Source organism: Lepidochelys olivacea (genome assembly GCF_965140295.1).
Source record: "Lepidochelys olivacea isolate rLepOli2 genome assembly, chromosome: 18".
NCBI classification, from domain to species: domain Eukaryota; kingdom Metazoa; phylum Chordata; order Testudines; family Cheloniidae; genus Lepidochelys; species Lepidochelys olivacea.
The window spans coordinates 26,646,684-26,661,214 of NC_140428.1; the positions used below are offsets into that span (position 1 = coordinate 26,646,684).

Sequence of the window (14,531 nt, forward strand, 5' to 3'; positions counted from 1 at the left end):
GAAATTCTGTTTAGTTAGCTCTGGAGACAAGCATGCTGTCTTATTATTGCTGCTCTTGCTCTCTCTGGTGAGATTTTGTATTTACAGTCAGGTCTAATGTACACTCAGCTGGAATCAATCTGCTGTGCTTGAAAGACAGATCCATGTAATAGAATAATTTTTTACAAGGACACTGCAATTTCTCAGGCCCTCTGTCCCTACCCAAAGCCAGCTGATACATTGGAAATATTCACTGGCAGTTCTCTGTTGGTACAGAACAGCAATTAATAATGGGCAGACCTTCAAAAGGCTAGAAGGTTTGATTCAGATAGGAGACAAGACATTCAAAGGCCTTTCCAAAGTTTGTCTGAGCTTATCCAGACTCTCTTGGTCTAGAAATTGAGCAGGACATTTTGAAAGAACAGGCTGTTTTCATGGGATTTCTAGTAGTCTTTGGGCTTGGTGTTGTGGGGTGGGGCTTGGAGGAGAGGGTGTTTTGTCCTTCCCTTATGAAAAAATAAATGAAATAAATCACCAGAACAGTCTTTCTTGCAGGACACCGGTATTTCTGCTTCCAGGCCTTGCTGAAACCAGATAATGTAGAGGTGAATATTACCTAGAAATAGAAACATAACCTGACAAAACATTTTCATTTCAGCTACGAGTTTGGTCTGAGTGAAAAGTCAAGACCAATCTTTTTTTTTTTTATCTGAACTTGTTTATTTCCCATCCCTTGTAACTGTTTGTTGTCATCACTAGACCAGTTAATGGGAATAAAGCTGCCCAGCAGCTGTGAAGGCCACCATAAGACACAAACCCTGTGTTTGAGAATAGAAACTTCTAACTGGATTGGTCCATGGATTCATTTTTTTCAACCCAGTCTCAATAGTTGCCATTAACATACTTGTTTCAAAGGAAAGACATCTTGCAAGGCTTTCTTTTTGCTTCACACATTCTGAGCTTTCCAAGCCATTGGAGATGCTATTTTTTGGTATAAATAAGAGTAATTTTTAGTTATGCAGTATCTCCCACAATCTGAAGATCTGAAGTGTGTTACAAATCTTAATGAATTCAAGCCCCATGATATGCCTGAGAATAGTAGTTACCCCAATTTACAAATGCAGAAATTCAGGCAGAGAGAGATTAATGCAATCATTACTGGAATCTGATATTGCAATCATTTAATCAAACACATAACTTGCCTCACATGAGTGGTCCCTTTGAAATCGATTAGACTACTCACATGAGTAAAGTTATGTATGTGCATAAATATTTGCAGGATGAGCCTAAGCAACTTTTCCAAGGTCATGTAAGAAGTCTGTGGCAGATCCATCAAATGTACAAAGGTCCTGGCTCCTGAAGAAATCACCCTTCGTCCAATCCTTGTTATCTTTATCACATGGCACTCATGTTCTGGATGGGGAGAAGCTTCTCAGTAGTGTAGGTGGGGCTTAAATTTGGGCCAGACATTGTACTTTATGCTTTATAAAGTAGTTCTGTGTCAGTATCCCTCAAAGCTCTTCCTGTGACTCCAAGCTAGTGGGGAGCCAGTGAACAGGGCTGGTTCTGTTGCACCTCCCGTTGACTTTTCAGTACTATGACCTGTTTTTGTCTGACACATTTCTTATTAACTCTTTGTCAGATCTCCAGGAAGCCTGGTTAATTGCAGGCAGAGCACTGAATTTATGAGTTCATCCAGGCTTTGTGTCTACACATTGACAGAAGTGTTTCTCTGGACAATTTTTTTCCCTCTTCATCTTGTTGCAAGAATAGACTTTCTGTTTCAGTTACTTTTAAAAGTCATAAATTGTCGCAAATTTTTTTCCTTATTTTTAAAAAAACACAACAAAACCTTATGGCAACAGTTTATTGCTCTAAATCTGCTTGTGGGTCATTAAAGAAAAAAACCTCCCTCACTCCTGCCAAATAAAATTCGTACATCAGCCAAACTGTCAAAGGCAGATCCTGCAACTATGGGATGAGAAGGTTTATTGCACTCTCAGCTTCTGGGGAGTGGTGTTATAGCAACAGGACGCTGGGTCATTGATGGCAAACTCATGGGCGCTTCATTTCTTCATGCACACTGGGAATCCATTAGGCAAACTGACGACAGATCCGCAAGCATTCCAGTCCATATGGCACACCTCTGCTAAAGTCAAATGTTGGACTCTGCCCATTAAAATTTGAAAGAAACAACCCAATGGAGAGCCCACAAATTAGAGAAGCAGGAAACCTCAAATGATGTGCAAAAAAAAATTGTAAACGTTTAAGAGAATTTTTCCATAATTTTAGCTTCATAACTCAGCATTTCTGATTTAATAAATTACAAGCTGGAGTCTTTGCAAGATCAATGTGCCCTTTGGATTCAGATCCTCAATGCTGTTCAGCAGAAAGCAGAGGAAGCTGCAAAGTGAACCCTGGAACATGACAACAATTTCCTTTTGGCTAGTTAAAAATGTGTCTGTACCAAAACTGGTCAGAACTTTAGACCTGGTTTCAAAATTCATCTCTCTCTAATGGGCCTATCCAAAACCCCTTATACAAACACACCTGAAGTCAGGAGCACTGGAGGATTGTTTTAACTGAAGAGACTAAAGAGGGGAGAGGTAGGAAAGCTGGAGGCAGAGAAACTATCAATAGTCCCAGAGAGATCAAGCCATGGCCCTCGCAGCGTGGACAGAGAGGAAGGGGTGGATTATAGCAGAAGAAGTGACACAGGTAGGATGTGAAGAGAAAAAGAAATGAAGGCGTATTGCTTAACCCTAGGTTTGGTGATCGAATGATGAAGAGGATAGTGGAGCTGTCAAATGTGATAGAGAAATGGGTGAGAGAAGTCATGAAAAAAAGGTAAATTCAATTTTTGACTTGTTGAGTCTAAGAAAGCAGTGGGGAAATCCACAACAATAGAATGGATAGACAAGAAGAAATGGGAAGCTGATCAGAGAGAGAGATTGCAAAGGGTTCATACGTATTTTTATTTATCCTGATTAATATTACAATACGGCCCAAAGCCTTTTTATGCTAAGTGACATACAGCCCATACAAAGTCATGGTCCCTGCTCTGAAGAGCTTATGCTCTAATTTAAGAGAGAGGTAGACCTGGGTATAGTCAAGACATATGTTCCTCTTTCCCTGTGAACTCTGCTTTGTGGGCAATGGTATCCTGTTTTGGACAGTAAGATACGCAAGGAAGAATGCAGTTACTGTAGTCCTGACACGGAGTGAAATATCCATAAATTTTCTCTTTTGACCTTTTGCCAAAGATTTATCAATAGCTAGTCACACGTGATTTTTACGGAGAGAGCTGATTAATTCTGGTAACCGTGGGCCAAATTCCCTCTCAAGCACACCTGTGCAACTTCACTGGCATAAAAGAGGTTGTTAGCATGTAAAACAAAAGGCAGAATTTGGTCTGTTAGATTTCAACTCTGTTATTTCAGATTCACTGGTTAAGTACAAACGCAACTTCTAAGTTTTTCTGTGTCATTCTGTTTGCTGCTGCTGAATAGACAATACAGGACACCTAAGGCTGGACCATCCAGCGAACCTGAGGCTGTTCAGAAAAAAAGGGACCTCTTGGGGCACTTGTGCTTTGTAAATTTGTGAAGCATTTTCCAATATCGATAAGTAAAAGTCCATGCCATTTAGAGAGAAAGGGTGGTCTTGTGGTTAAAAAGAAAGCTGAATTCAATTCCTGACTCTCTGACAGACTCCCTGTTGCTTAATCTCTGCGTACCACAATTCTACATCTTTAAAATACAGATAGGAATGCTTCAACCTTCCCACGCTTTGTCTGTCTTTTCTATTTAGATTGTGAGTTCTCTGGGGCACGGACTGTCTCTCAATCTGTGTCTATACAATGCCTAGCACAAGGTGGCCTTGGTCTTGGTTGGGGTCTCCAGATGCTACTGCAATACAATTCATAATAATTTAACGTGACACAAGGATAGAATTGCTGCCTAGTCCATCCAAAACCACGGGTCACTTTTTAAAATGTTGGGCAATGTCTTTAACTGATTTGGAAACAGTTGATGCTACAGATTAGCCAAGCACTAAGTTTCTGATCGTCTTTCAACATAAACAGACAGAAAACTAGGTGTGCTTTTATGGGGTATTTTAAACTTCTCTCTCTACATGTGCGTTCGAAACAAAAAAAAACCAACAGTACACCGCTCAGGTAGTGGGGGACTACTTGCCAATGGTTTTCATCAATTTTTTTCCTATAGGCTCAAGCATCAAAAAAGGATGTGGGTGTTTATAATCAATATCTTTGGAGGTGTTAGCGTACTGGACTTAGTTAAGAATGCCTACACCATAGAGTTGGCTGTGCAGTACTTTATTTCAGTAAGCAGTCGATTCTGCCTATCTTACTGTGATGTCAGAACATCATCCTTTTTCAGCAATTCACAGCGTGGGGCATTTGAAGCTTGTCAGACAAATACGGAAGCGTTGAAATACTTACATCAAAAAGTCAACATTTGCCAATAAATGGTATCTGGGATATTGCAGTTATTTCCCTTCCATATACAGGGAGAAACTATATGGTATATTTTGGCAAATACTGATATCTTAATGCAGAAACTAGTGTTTAAATGTCAGATTTACACAACCAGCCTCGTGTGTGTGTGTTGTTCTGTTGTGTCATTTTTGCATCCATACTAAATTGCAGGCAAGTATAGTAATTACACAGCTAACTACCTCTTTGTGCCTTCAGATCAAGTAGTTAAACCTATAACTACTAACATTTTTACCTCCTATTAATTGTAGGCATAGAAAAAAGTGTTAATGCAATTATTTACTAAAGAGAAGTTGCTCTTGAAAAAACTGGAGGCCAGGTTGACTTCTAAATAAAATTAGTTGGGGTAGCTGTTTTAAAACAAATTAGTTAATTATTATCCATACCTATTAAGTTTGCTTTGTACCCAACCCTTATGAGCGCTTCCTGTTCTAAACAACTATGAGGGGCAATATCCCATTGCAGCAAAGGAACAAAATTCAGAGTCAGCTTTCTCTGTTGCACCAAAATGTAGCACCCATGGAATGTAGCACTCTTAAATGAGTCCAGGCCGCTACCATATCTAAAGCCAAACCGAAGGTGGTAGTGAAAGTCCTACCTCTGAATATGGAAGGTATTCTGGAGTATATTTAGCTCCTTGATGCTCCTTATTTATATTATGTCAATGTGTACAGGCCCCAACTAGAATCAAGGCCTTATTGGGTAAGGCACGGTACAAACCCAAAATAAGAGATTCAGGTCACACACAGGAAGACAATGACAGAGCCAGAAATCGATCCCGGTTCTACAGAATCCCAGTCCAGTGCCTTAGTCTGGGGGCTTGTCTACACCATTCATTAGTTCATGTTAGAGATGTATAAATTCTGTTGTGCAGTAACTGGCCTGTGTGGACCCTGCTGGTGCACGTTAAAAGTTCCCTAGTGCATGTTCCTGTAATCCCATTTTGAACAGTCCTACATTAATGTGCACTAGGGAACTTTTAGGGCATCCAGCAGGATCCACCCAGGCCACTGAGTGCACAACCCACTGGTGTGCACTAGAATTTACTCCTGCGTGGAGTAATGCACCATGTAGGCAAGCCCTGAGTGTGTTGATAGAGTCCCCATTAAAGAGAAGTGCTTTCCTCCTTTACTGCTGTGTTTGCTGTATGTTCATAAACTGTATTCATTTCTTACAAAACTGCCCCACCACGAGGGGTGGCCACAGAGGCATTCCCAGAATACCAGATGTCCCGGTACTTCCGGAACAGTGGGGGCCTGCCCCCACCAACGTGAGCCAGGCAGCGGGGGCAGAGCAGCACACTTTTCAAAATGGCATCTCCCATCTCATGCCGCACAAAACCTTATCCAGTTTTGTTTCAGCACCGGCCGCGGGACAAACCTTTGAAAAGCAAAACTCTCCAGTTTAAAACAGGATGAATGGCCTGCCTACCAACCCCCGCGCATGGGCCCCGAATCTGCCAACTATCTCACACTGCAACAGGAAGCTGTTTTTATTTTCAGTGTCCTGATCAAAACTAGAGAAACACACGTTGTGAAACAATAAAGTATTGGACAGAACGTAGTTCGGTGTTGTTGCTGGGCCGCTGTTCATGTCAGCTCAGTTTATTTACAGATTGGAGGAGTGTGTGAAAAACAAGGGTTTCAGTTCTCAGAGTTTCACATAAATATTTTTTCCGGTTTTGGTTCATGAGATTTCACGCCCCCAGAGTTTCAATTTGGGCTTGAAAGCTCAAACCAGTGAGCTTCATGTGATTTTTAGCCAGGCTAGGCTTCATTCTGAAACACAAGGTCTCAATGGTTCATGAATTGTGAGTCTTTTAGCAAATTTGAGCTGAGTTCTGGCTTCAACCAGCACTCGTTGAAGTGTCTTTCCCCAGCCCTCAGAGAGTGCAAAAAGAAAACTTATAATTTAGATCATGCTTGTAGTCCCGGACATTGCTATCTTGTTTGACAGTATCTCTTCAGTGTTTGACCTTATTCAGATTGTCACTACTATAATATACAATCCACCTTGACAATGTCGTGAAGATTGGGGGATGCTACCGGATGCTACCTGATTTGCTCATTACCTTCAAGCTTCTGCACAGTGTTTAATTCAGCAGCTGAACATCAAACATACATCCTGATTTTGTTACCCAGAGTATTTTTATTATTGCGGTTAGGACAAGTCGGGTCCATGCTGACAAATGCACTCCTTTCCCAGAAGAACTGTCTCCTTTTTAAAAAACCCTCCAAACTTCTGAAGCTTTTCTGTTTGAGATATATCCTCATTTTACCTCATTTCTTTAATAATAATCTTTTGTCTATGGGAGTTTCAGATTACTTGTTACTGTGATATATAAGCATTAATCTAACCAGTCATGGCACTTTCTGGTAGGTTAAGTGTTAATTATCATTTTTTTACCGTTAGTTTCAGACTTTCACTGTGGAAACATTGTATGTGGCTGGACCAGAATCTGTGAATATTCTTCTGTGAGGCAGACCCTGCCAAAGTAGTTCACACCTTTGTAACCTCAAGGCTAGTTTATTGCAGTTCGTTTTACTTAGCACAACAATTGAAGTCCATCCAGAAGCTTCAGCTAGTGCAAAATGCAGCAGCTCATCTCTTGAAGGTGCCATGCTGGTCTGAATGTTTGAAACCTCAGTGCTTCTCGCTCAGAACTGTTAGTCTCTCAGGTGCCACTAGTACTCCTTTTCTTTTTGCGAATACAAACTAACACGGCTGCTACTCTGAAACTTGTCTCTCTATGTTTACGATCTGTAAGGCCCTTTATGGTCTAGGACCCAGTTAAATTGGAGATCTCAGTTTCTGTATCCTGTTGTAGGAAATTAGATTATCAGGAGCCTGCGAGGATGTGTGTACTTTTTCTTTAAAATTATTTCAGGAAGCCGGGCTCGAGTGGAGTTTCCGAGGGGAGGCTGTACAGTGATCCAGAGAGAGAGTAGCTACAGGGATGATCATGTGTTCCTTATTACAAGCAGGGATAGTAGCACCACACTATTATTAAGCTTGCCTGATATTTCCCATTATTGGGACCCTTTTTTTTCGTTGCTTATAACTTCAACCATTTGGGCTTAAATTTTTCACACTGGGTGTCGGACTCAGGCTGAACAGTTTTTGAAAATTTCAGCCTCAGACTGGTCAGCCATTTCCAAGAATGAGGCCAGGGAAGAAAAAGATGTTGTTTTGCCCGTGTTAAAAAAAAATTCTGGTGACCTTTCCTTAAGCTCTAACATCCTCAGCTTTGAAGCAGAAACTTGAAATTTGGCAAGAGAGTGGTGGGCTTTGTGTCAGGGATCTGCCTTTCGCATGAAAATCTGCCATGCCAGCTGCCGGGCACAGGGGGGCGAGCAAGCCAGAACATGCTGGAGGGGAGAGGGGGCTCTGGCTAGCTCAGTCCCTGTCCCCAGTAGCCGAGCCCAGGCAGGGAGCAGGCGGCTGCTGCCTCCCATCTAGGCTGTCTCAGGCTCCATCCCATTCCCTGCCCAGCTGCCAGGGAGAGTGGCTGAATGCGCCAGGGGAGGTGCAGGGAGAGATGGACCGAGGGCCCCCCCCCCACACACACACACAGGCAACATGGGGCAGGGAGAGTGCAGCAGCCCCGCGGTGGGGGGGGATATCAGTGGGCAGAGGACACGTGGGACAATCATGTCTCCTCCACTTTAGATTGTGTGTCCCCCCCCGCCCCATATGGGGAGGCACCAGTTGTCTAGGGCTGAGTAGGACTTTCCTTGCAATTACTGTTCTGGACTGCTGCAGGCCAGAGCTGGGGCCACGACCAGGCACCAAAACTGAGAGCAAGAAGTTTGTCCGTCCTGTGCTGTCAATGACCTAGACCTAGGCAGCATGGAGGAGGAAGCTGCCAGATTTCAACGCAGAGGACAAAAGATAGACCTGTAGGAGTTGGGGGAGTCATTTGGGACAATGAGTAGGGAAGTGGAGGAAGACTGGGACTAGGAACTGGAGTTGTGAAGGAATCTGGGACTGGCTTGGAAAGGAGACTGGGATGAGGAACTAGTGGGAAAGGGTGACAGAGGTTGGTGGGCGGAGAGATAGTTCTGATTTGTTCTTGCAGAACTGAATGTCTGTTTTTATTTACAGTAGTAAGTACTGTGCTCCTTTTTTGAACCTAATAATAGAAACAGATAAGGTGGAGATGGAGCCATATAAGTAGCTAAATAGTTAATAGAAAGCAGTTCAGAAAAGGTGACCTGTTTAGTTGTAATAGCTATATGTATATATATGCATCTGATGAAGTGAGCTGTAGCTCACGAAAGCTTATGCTCTAATAAATTGGTTAGTCTCTAAGGTGCCACAAGTACTCCTTTTCTTTATATGTATACAGGAGCTCTATTTTCCTTGATCATTGTGGATGTGATCATGTGCCCCTTAAATCAGTGGAGGATCTTCACTGGGACTTGAGCAGCTTTGTAATTCAGCTGATGTTATTCTGTTTGTATATTTTTATTAGTGATGTAGACTAACAAGCTGTTTCTCTAGCTTTACTTCTTGTTTGGGGGGCCTGCAATGCAGAGAACTATAAAAGTACATTTCTCACTTGTTGATTTCCATACTTATCATTTCATCTCAAGTGAAAAAAATTCTTCCATCTCCTCTTCTTCTTCAGATCGCTGACGACCTGGGAAATGAGAAATTCTGTGCTGATGCTAATCAGACTGGCGCTGGAAATTGGCTGAAATACATCCGAGTGGCCTGTTCTTGTGATGAACAAAATCTAGCTGTATGTCCCGTTAATGACCAGGTATGCTTCTGCTCAGTTGAGCCATCACCATGTGGTTTTTTATGGCTTTGGCAATTATCAGGTTGCTACATTCAACTGATCACTTTAACAAATACAGGTTTGCTTTGTATTTAAGGGAAAAGCAAAACATCACCATGTGGAAATTCAGAGGATATATTTACTAGGGTCCATTGAGATAAATCTGCATGCTTTTCTGAGCATCTCTGGTCTGGGAATCAAACTTGAATAAGATGAATTTAGGCTTTCTCCTGAGATATGTGATGTTTCTGGAGTTAGGGCCAAATTGACAGTACAACAGGAACAGACTTTCATCTGGTATTTTTCCTCCACTATCTTTGAGTTTTAAGCTAATATGTGGTTCACATTTTATTTTAGCAAAAAGAAAAGGAGGACTTGTGGCACCTTAGAGAATGCTCTAATAAATTGGTTAGTCTCTAAGGTGCCACAAGTCCTCCTTTTCTTTTTGCGAATACAGACTAACACGGCTGTTACTCTGAAACCTGTCATTTTATTTTAGGTGAACTAGCTCTCCACTCCCTACATATACTTAGGCATGGAAAGATTAGATCTTTATCAGTAAATATCAGTAAACGTCAATTTCACTGCACACACACACAAACCAACAAAAAATAAATTTCTATTAATAATAATTGAAATTTACAGATAGGCACAGTCAGAACAATGCTGCTTGAGAATTTATGAGAGTTAAAATCCAGCAATCTGGACTTTTGAATTAGGCTTGTTACAAATAGACTAGCAAATGAAGCATAAAAACAAGTATGATCTGTTTTATGTTTTGACATGTGATGTTGATGATTTGTTTTAACAGTTTATAAAGCTTTAACTTTTTGAATCTCAATGTCTACTGTCATTAAATACTAATTTTCTGCCCACCCACATAATTTTACACAACCCTAAAAATTTCAATTGATAAAAATAAAAACAAGATCCAAACTTTGATATAATTTTTTTTCTGTGTCAGCTGCTTATTCTCTCCCCTCATTCCCCGCTCCCCTCCACCCACACACAAACACACACTAGCCATAAAATTATGTTTGTGACATCACACTTGGTTACTGTGGAGATGATGATGGCATCACAGAGAAAGTATTATGGATTTGCATGAGGAATAAGCAGCATGAGCGGCAGGGCCGGCTCCAGGCACCAGCTTTCCAAGAAGGTGCTTGGGGCAGCATGCAGAATGGGGCCGCAGTCTGTGTCCCGCGGCAGCAATTCAGTAGCAGCTCCGCCGCTTTTCCTGCCATGGCGGCTTTTGGGCATCAGCTCCACTGCTCTTGGCACGGCGGCAATTCGGCGGCGACTGCTTGGGGCGGCAAAATTGGTAGAGCCGCCCCCGATGAGCGGATAAACTGAAACAAAGATCCTTTTTTAGTGCACGTGCAGATATTCATACCAGTAAAATCTGAAAGAAGCAAATAATCAGATACCCAGGCAGTCTGTCTGTCTGACAGCAGACAGACACAGAACTGCTCCTAAATGGTGAGCCTGGTTCTCCTCTGTCCTGTATCTTGTGTAGTTTTGTACACCTATGCAGAGTGGGTGTAAAAATCCACCTTCTTTTTACGCAGTCCTAAAGATCGCACAAGGTGCAAGGCAGTGGAGAATCAGGCCCTAAGTGTTTTTTTTTTTCCCAAAAAAAGTTTTGCACTTGTGTCAGCTGCTGCCTGGTTGAAAAGACAGTGTGAGTATCTCAGGTTGCTTTACTGCCACGTGGCAAGCAGAATAAAATCCCAAAGGAATCCGTTTGTAAGAGTTTTTAAGGGGGCTTGTTTGTTCCTGAAGTGACTGTCTCTGGTAGCAAATTGATATTACACTGGGACTTGAACAGAATTTATGCTATTTAAAAGTTTGTCCATAAGGTTGCACAATGTAGGACAACATGGAAATGGTGGGGAAATGAGGCTGGAGCCATTTCGTTTTCAAGACATCATGTTTCCAGTTTCCATAGCTGCAGTTTTCTTTTGTTTATTTTTATCCTTCTCTGGCACCCTTCAGACTTGGAGAGCGTTGGTAATCGAGCCCTCACAGGGATGTTATCTCTTCTTTGTGTGAGACTCAAGAAAATGACACATTTTTCTTTTCACTTTTTCTGCAAATGCTGCAAGAGAAACCTAATTACAATCAGCAGATTATCTCCAGGTTTTTTTGGAATCCAAGACAGAGGTTTATATACTTCAATCCAGAGTCACGATAGGTTTTTGTGCCCATAATTTAGCAAGATTTGTAGAACACCAGCACTTTGGCTGACTCCAAGTGGCTGAATGGGATGTCCATTCAGCAGCTCTGATCTTTTTAAGGGCACTGGAATGGTTGGGAATCTCCTGGCCCACACGCCTCTTTTCTAGTAGGGGAAAACTGCAAAGCATTGACAGCAAGCATGAAACCTGAATTCTTGTGATTAAAAAATAGATGAATGAATGGGGATCGATGCTGGTATTTCATCGCCGTTCGAACAGTAGAAAGTGCATGCTGTACATTGACAGTGATGGATAGAAAGTCTGCTCCCAAGCTGTGAACTAAGTTTTTGTCTCTATTTAAGAGGGAGGGGGAAATGGTTTCGGGGACTGTTGAGAGAGAACTAGAAACATAATAGGCATGTTGTGGAGATGTCTGTAGCACACTCTCCTGGGGGAGGAGATGTTACAAGGAATTAATACGATTTTTATGATGATATTCCCAAAGGCTGAGTCATCTTGCCTTCTAGACAGATGACAAAGTCTCGCTAGGATTAATTATCTAGTTTTTGTAAAGCGCTTGGAAGATTAAAAAATCGAAATGGGTACACGAGAAACAATTAGATCTGGGGATTTATAAGACCTCAAATTGAGTAAAGTTCAGGTCCATGGTGTTGATTCAGGCGTATCTCAATGAGAAGTGCAATACTAATAATATTCCTACCTAGTATTGTCGATAGGCATTTGGAGGCATAAAAGGATGTACCGTGAGGGAGAATATATTTCTAACATGCATGTTACTAAGGAGGACATTACAAGAGACTCTTCAGTAGAAATGGAAGCCAAAATATTGCTCTGAGTCTGACATAGAGATGGGCACGCCCATTCATATAAAATGAGAATTGACTTTTCACTTTTCACACAACGCTTGACCCAATCCAAAATCCAAACTTAGTGAAGTTTGAAATATTTCCATCAACTTTTTCTCATTCATATTTTAACATGCTCCTACAGAGCTTGACTTTGGAGATGAGTGGCAATGGGAAAGCCAAAATACTGCAATATTTGTAGCCTGATTCCTAGACCAACATGGTCTGGATGAGCTTTTGGATAAAAGCATCCAAATTTTGGGTTGTTTATATAAAATGGACTCCTGATTGCTGTGATGCCCATCTACTACTCATCATGAACCCTCTTGAAACAAGAACCCTTATAACCAAGAGCCTTACATTTGTCATCAGCTCCATGCCTTACATCAAAAGCTGCTCTATGCATTTTGTAGCACATGGAGCTGAATTCCATATCTCAGTTTCAGAGAGTGACAGGATAAATATCATAGAAGCCATTCCATTTCCCCTTACCTATTACCTAGACCTTTACAGTCCTTCATTCTGTGCAGATTATACAGGTCTCCAAGCAGGCTACAAATGGTCTGATTTCCTTTTAGTGCATCCCACAGATTATTTGAGCTCAGCCTATTACATTAATTCATATCTTTGGGACTCCCAATAGATTCAGCAGCTCCAGTGCATTGGATACACAGTCTAATACCTTCTCACACCGCCTTATACCTTACTAGCCTTGTCTCCAGGTAGTTCTGTTCACTCCCTGCCTTAAAAAATGTAGTTTCGCCCAACTGTCTATTCAAGCAACTCTACTTGTGTAACAAAAAGGTCCTTTACCAGGAATTTGAAAAAGCCATTTCCAGTTTCTGAAATAACCAGTGTAGCCACTGTAATAAATACAAACAACCAAGAGCGGTTGTTGGAGTGGGATGAGGACTTCCAAGGTCAGGCTTCTTGCAAAGATATTTTAGACTAAATAAAAGAGAGTAGAAATATACCAATTTGATGTTAATGTACATTTTTTTTTCTGTTTGAAATATTAACCTTTAGACTACTGGCCTTTTCTAAGCATGCCAGATTAATGGTTTGATTGAGAGCAACGTGTATATATTTTGCCAACAGCTAGAGGGCTAAATGATTATTTGTATCACATTTGATTTTAAGACCAATTAATTGCATCTCTTTTCCTTCATCTGGAGCTTCTTGGTTGTGCATAGTTTCAATTTATGTAGCCGTCTGATTAGAAAGAACTGCTGCATTGCACTCACACCAGACCTGCTTTCTCTACCTTCTGTTACATTCTAGCCATTTCCTGTGTATTTGCTTTATTATAAATTCACTAAAACATACATCAAAAAAGGTGGCAAAATGGTTATTCAAGAAGAGGGAAATAAAAAGGCCCCAGAATGTAACTAGATGGTAGGCATTTCAAAGTGTTTTCTCCCTCCAGCCTCTTTCCTGAAGCAATGAAGACTTTTAGGTCAGGCCAGCTGGTAGGAATAAAAAGATCCAGTGTACAAAGTGCAGCAGACAATGGTGATTGATAACCAGAAGTTCCAGACACTTATGTGAAAAAATCATAGGCATAACAACATCGAGGTCAGGATGTACTTTTTCTCAAGCAGCTCATTATGACAATCTGTGGGCAGCAATAGGTCTTACAATATTTGGGATAATCAGCAGCTCATTGAAATCCTTGTAGGCTTTATTATCATTATTATCATCAATTTTAACATTTACATGGGGGAAATACCAGTAAGAGTGTCCATGCTGGATTAATATTATTACTTTCCCCCCTTCCCGTTCTCCACACCATCTTAAAAACAAAATGCAAACACAATTTTCTTTTCTTGGAAAAATTCAAACTATTGCCATTATCTAAGTGTGACTCTGTTTTGCATAATCGCTAGTGGATAGTCTGGCCTGAAGAGTTTCAGTACATACAGATAGGTCTAGGATTTGCACCTGAAGTTGCTTTAATGTTAGGGGGGGAAAAACAGGAATATGAAATGAAGAAGTAACAGAAAAGAAAAAAATAACAAACCTACCTCTCAGGGCTGAAGTATCAATCTCAGTTAATGTGAAAATATCTATAAGCCAATTCCTGCTCCCACTGAATTGAACGGGAATAGGGTCAAATCATTGCAACTAGCCAAAGTTGTCTTTTGGATGAGAAGAAAATGTTATATTTTGAATTTTAGCCAATTTAAGGTTCCTAGTCACTGTACACT

At 41.2% G+C, this 14,531-nt stretch overlaps 1 protein-coding gene across 1 annotated transcript in view; it reads left to right on the forward strand.

The window, feature by feature from the left end:
* The window catches only part of PRDM16 (PR/SET domain 16), a 433,122-nt gene that overhangs the window by 358,526 nt on the left and 60,065 nt on the right, over positions 1–14,531 (forward strand). The window contains exon 4 of the mRNA XM_084651921.1: positions 9,126–9,260. Within this exon, the coding sequence (XP_084508047.1) occupies positions 9,126–9,260 (135 nt within the window). The remainder of the gene's footprint in view (positions 1–9,125; positions 9,261–14,531) is intronic.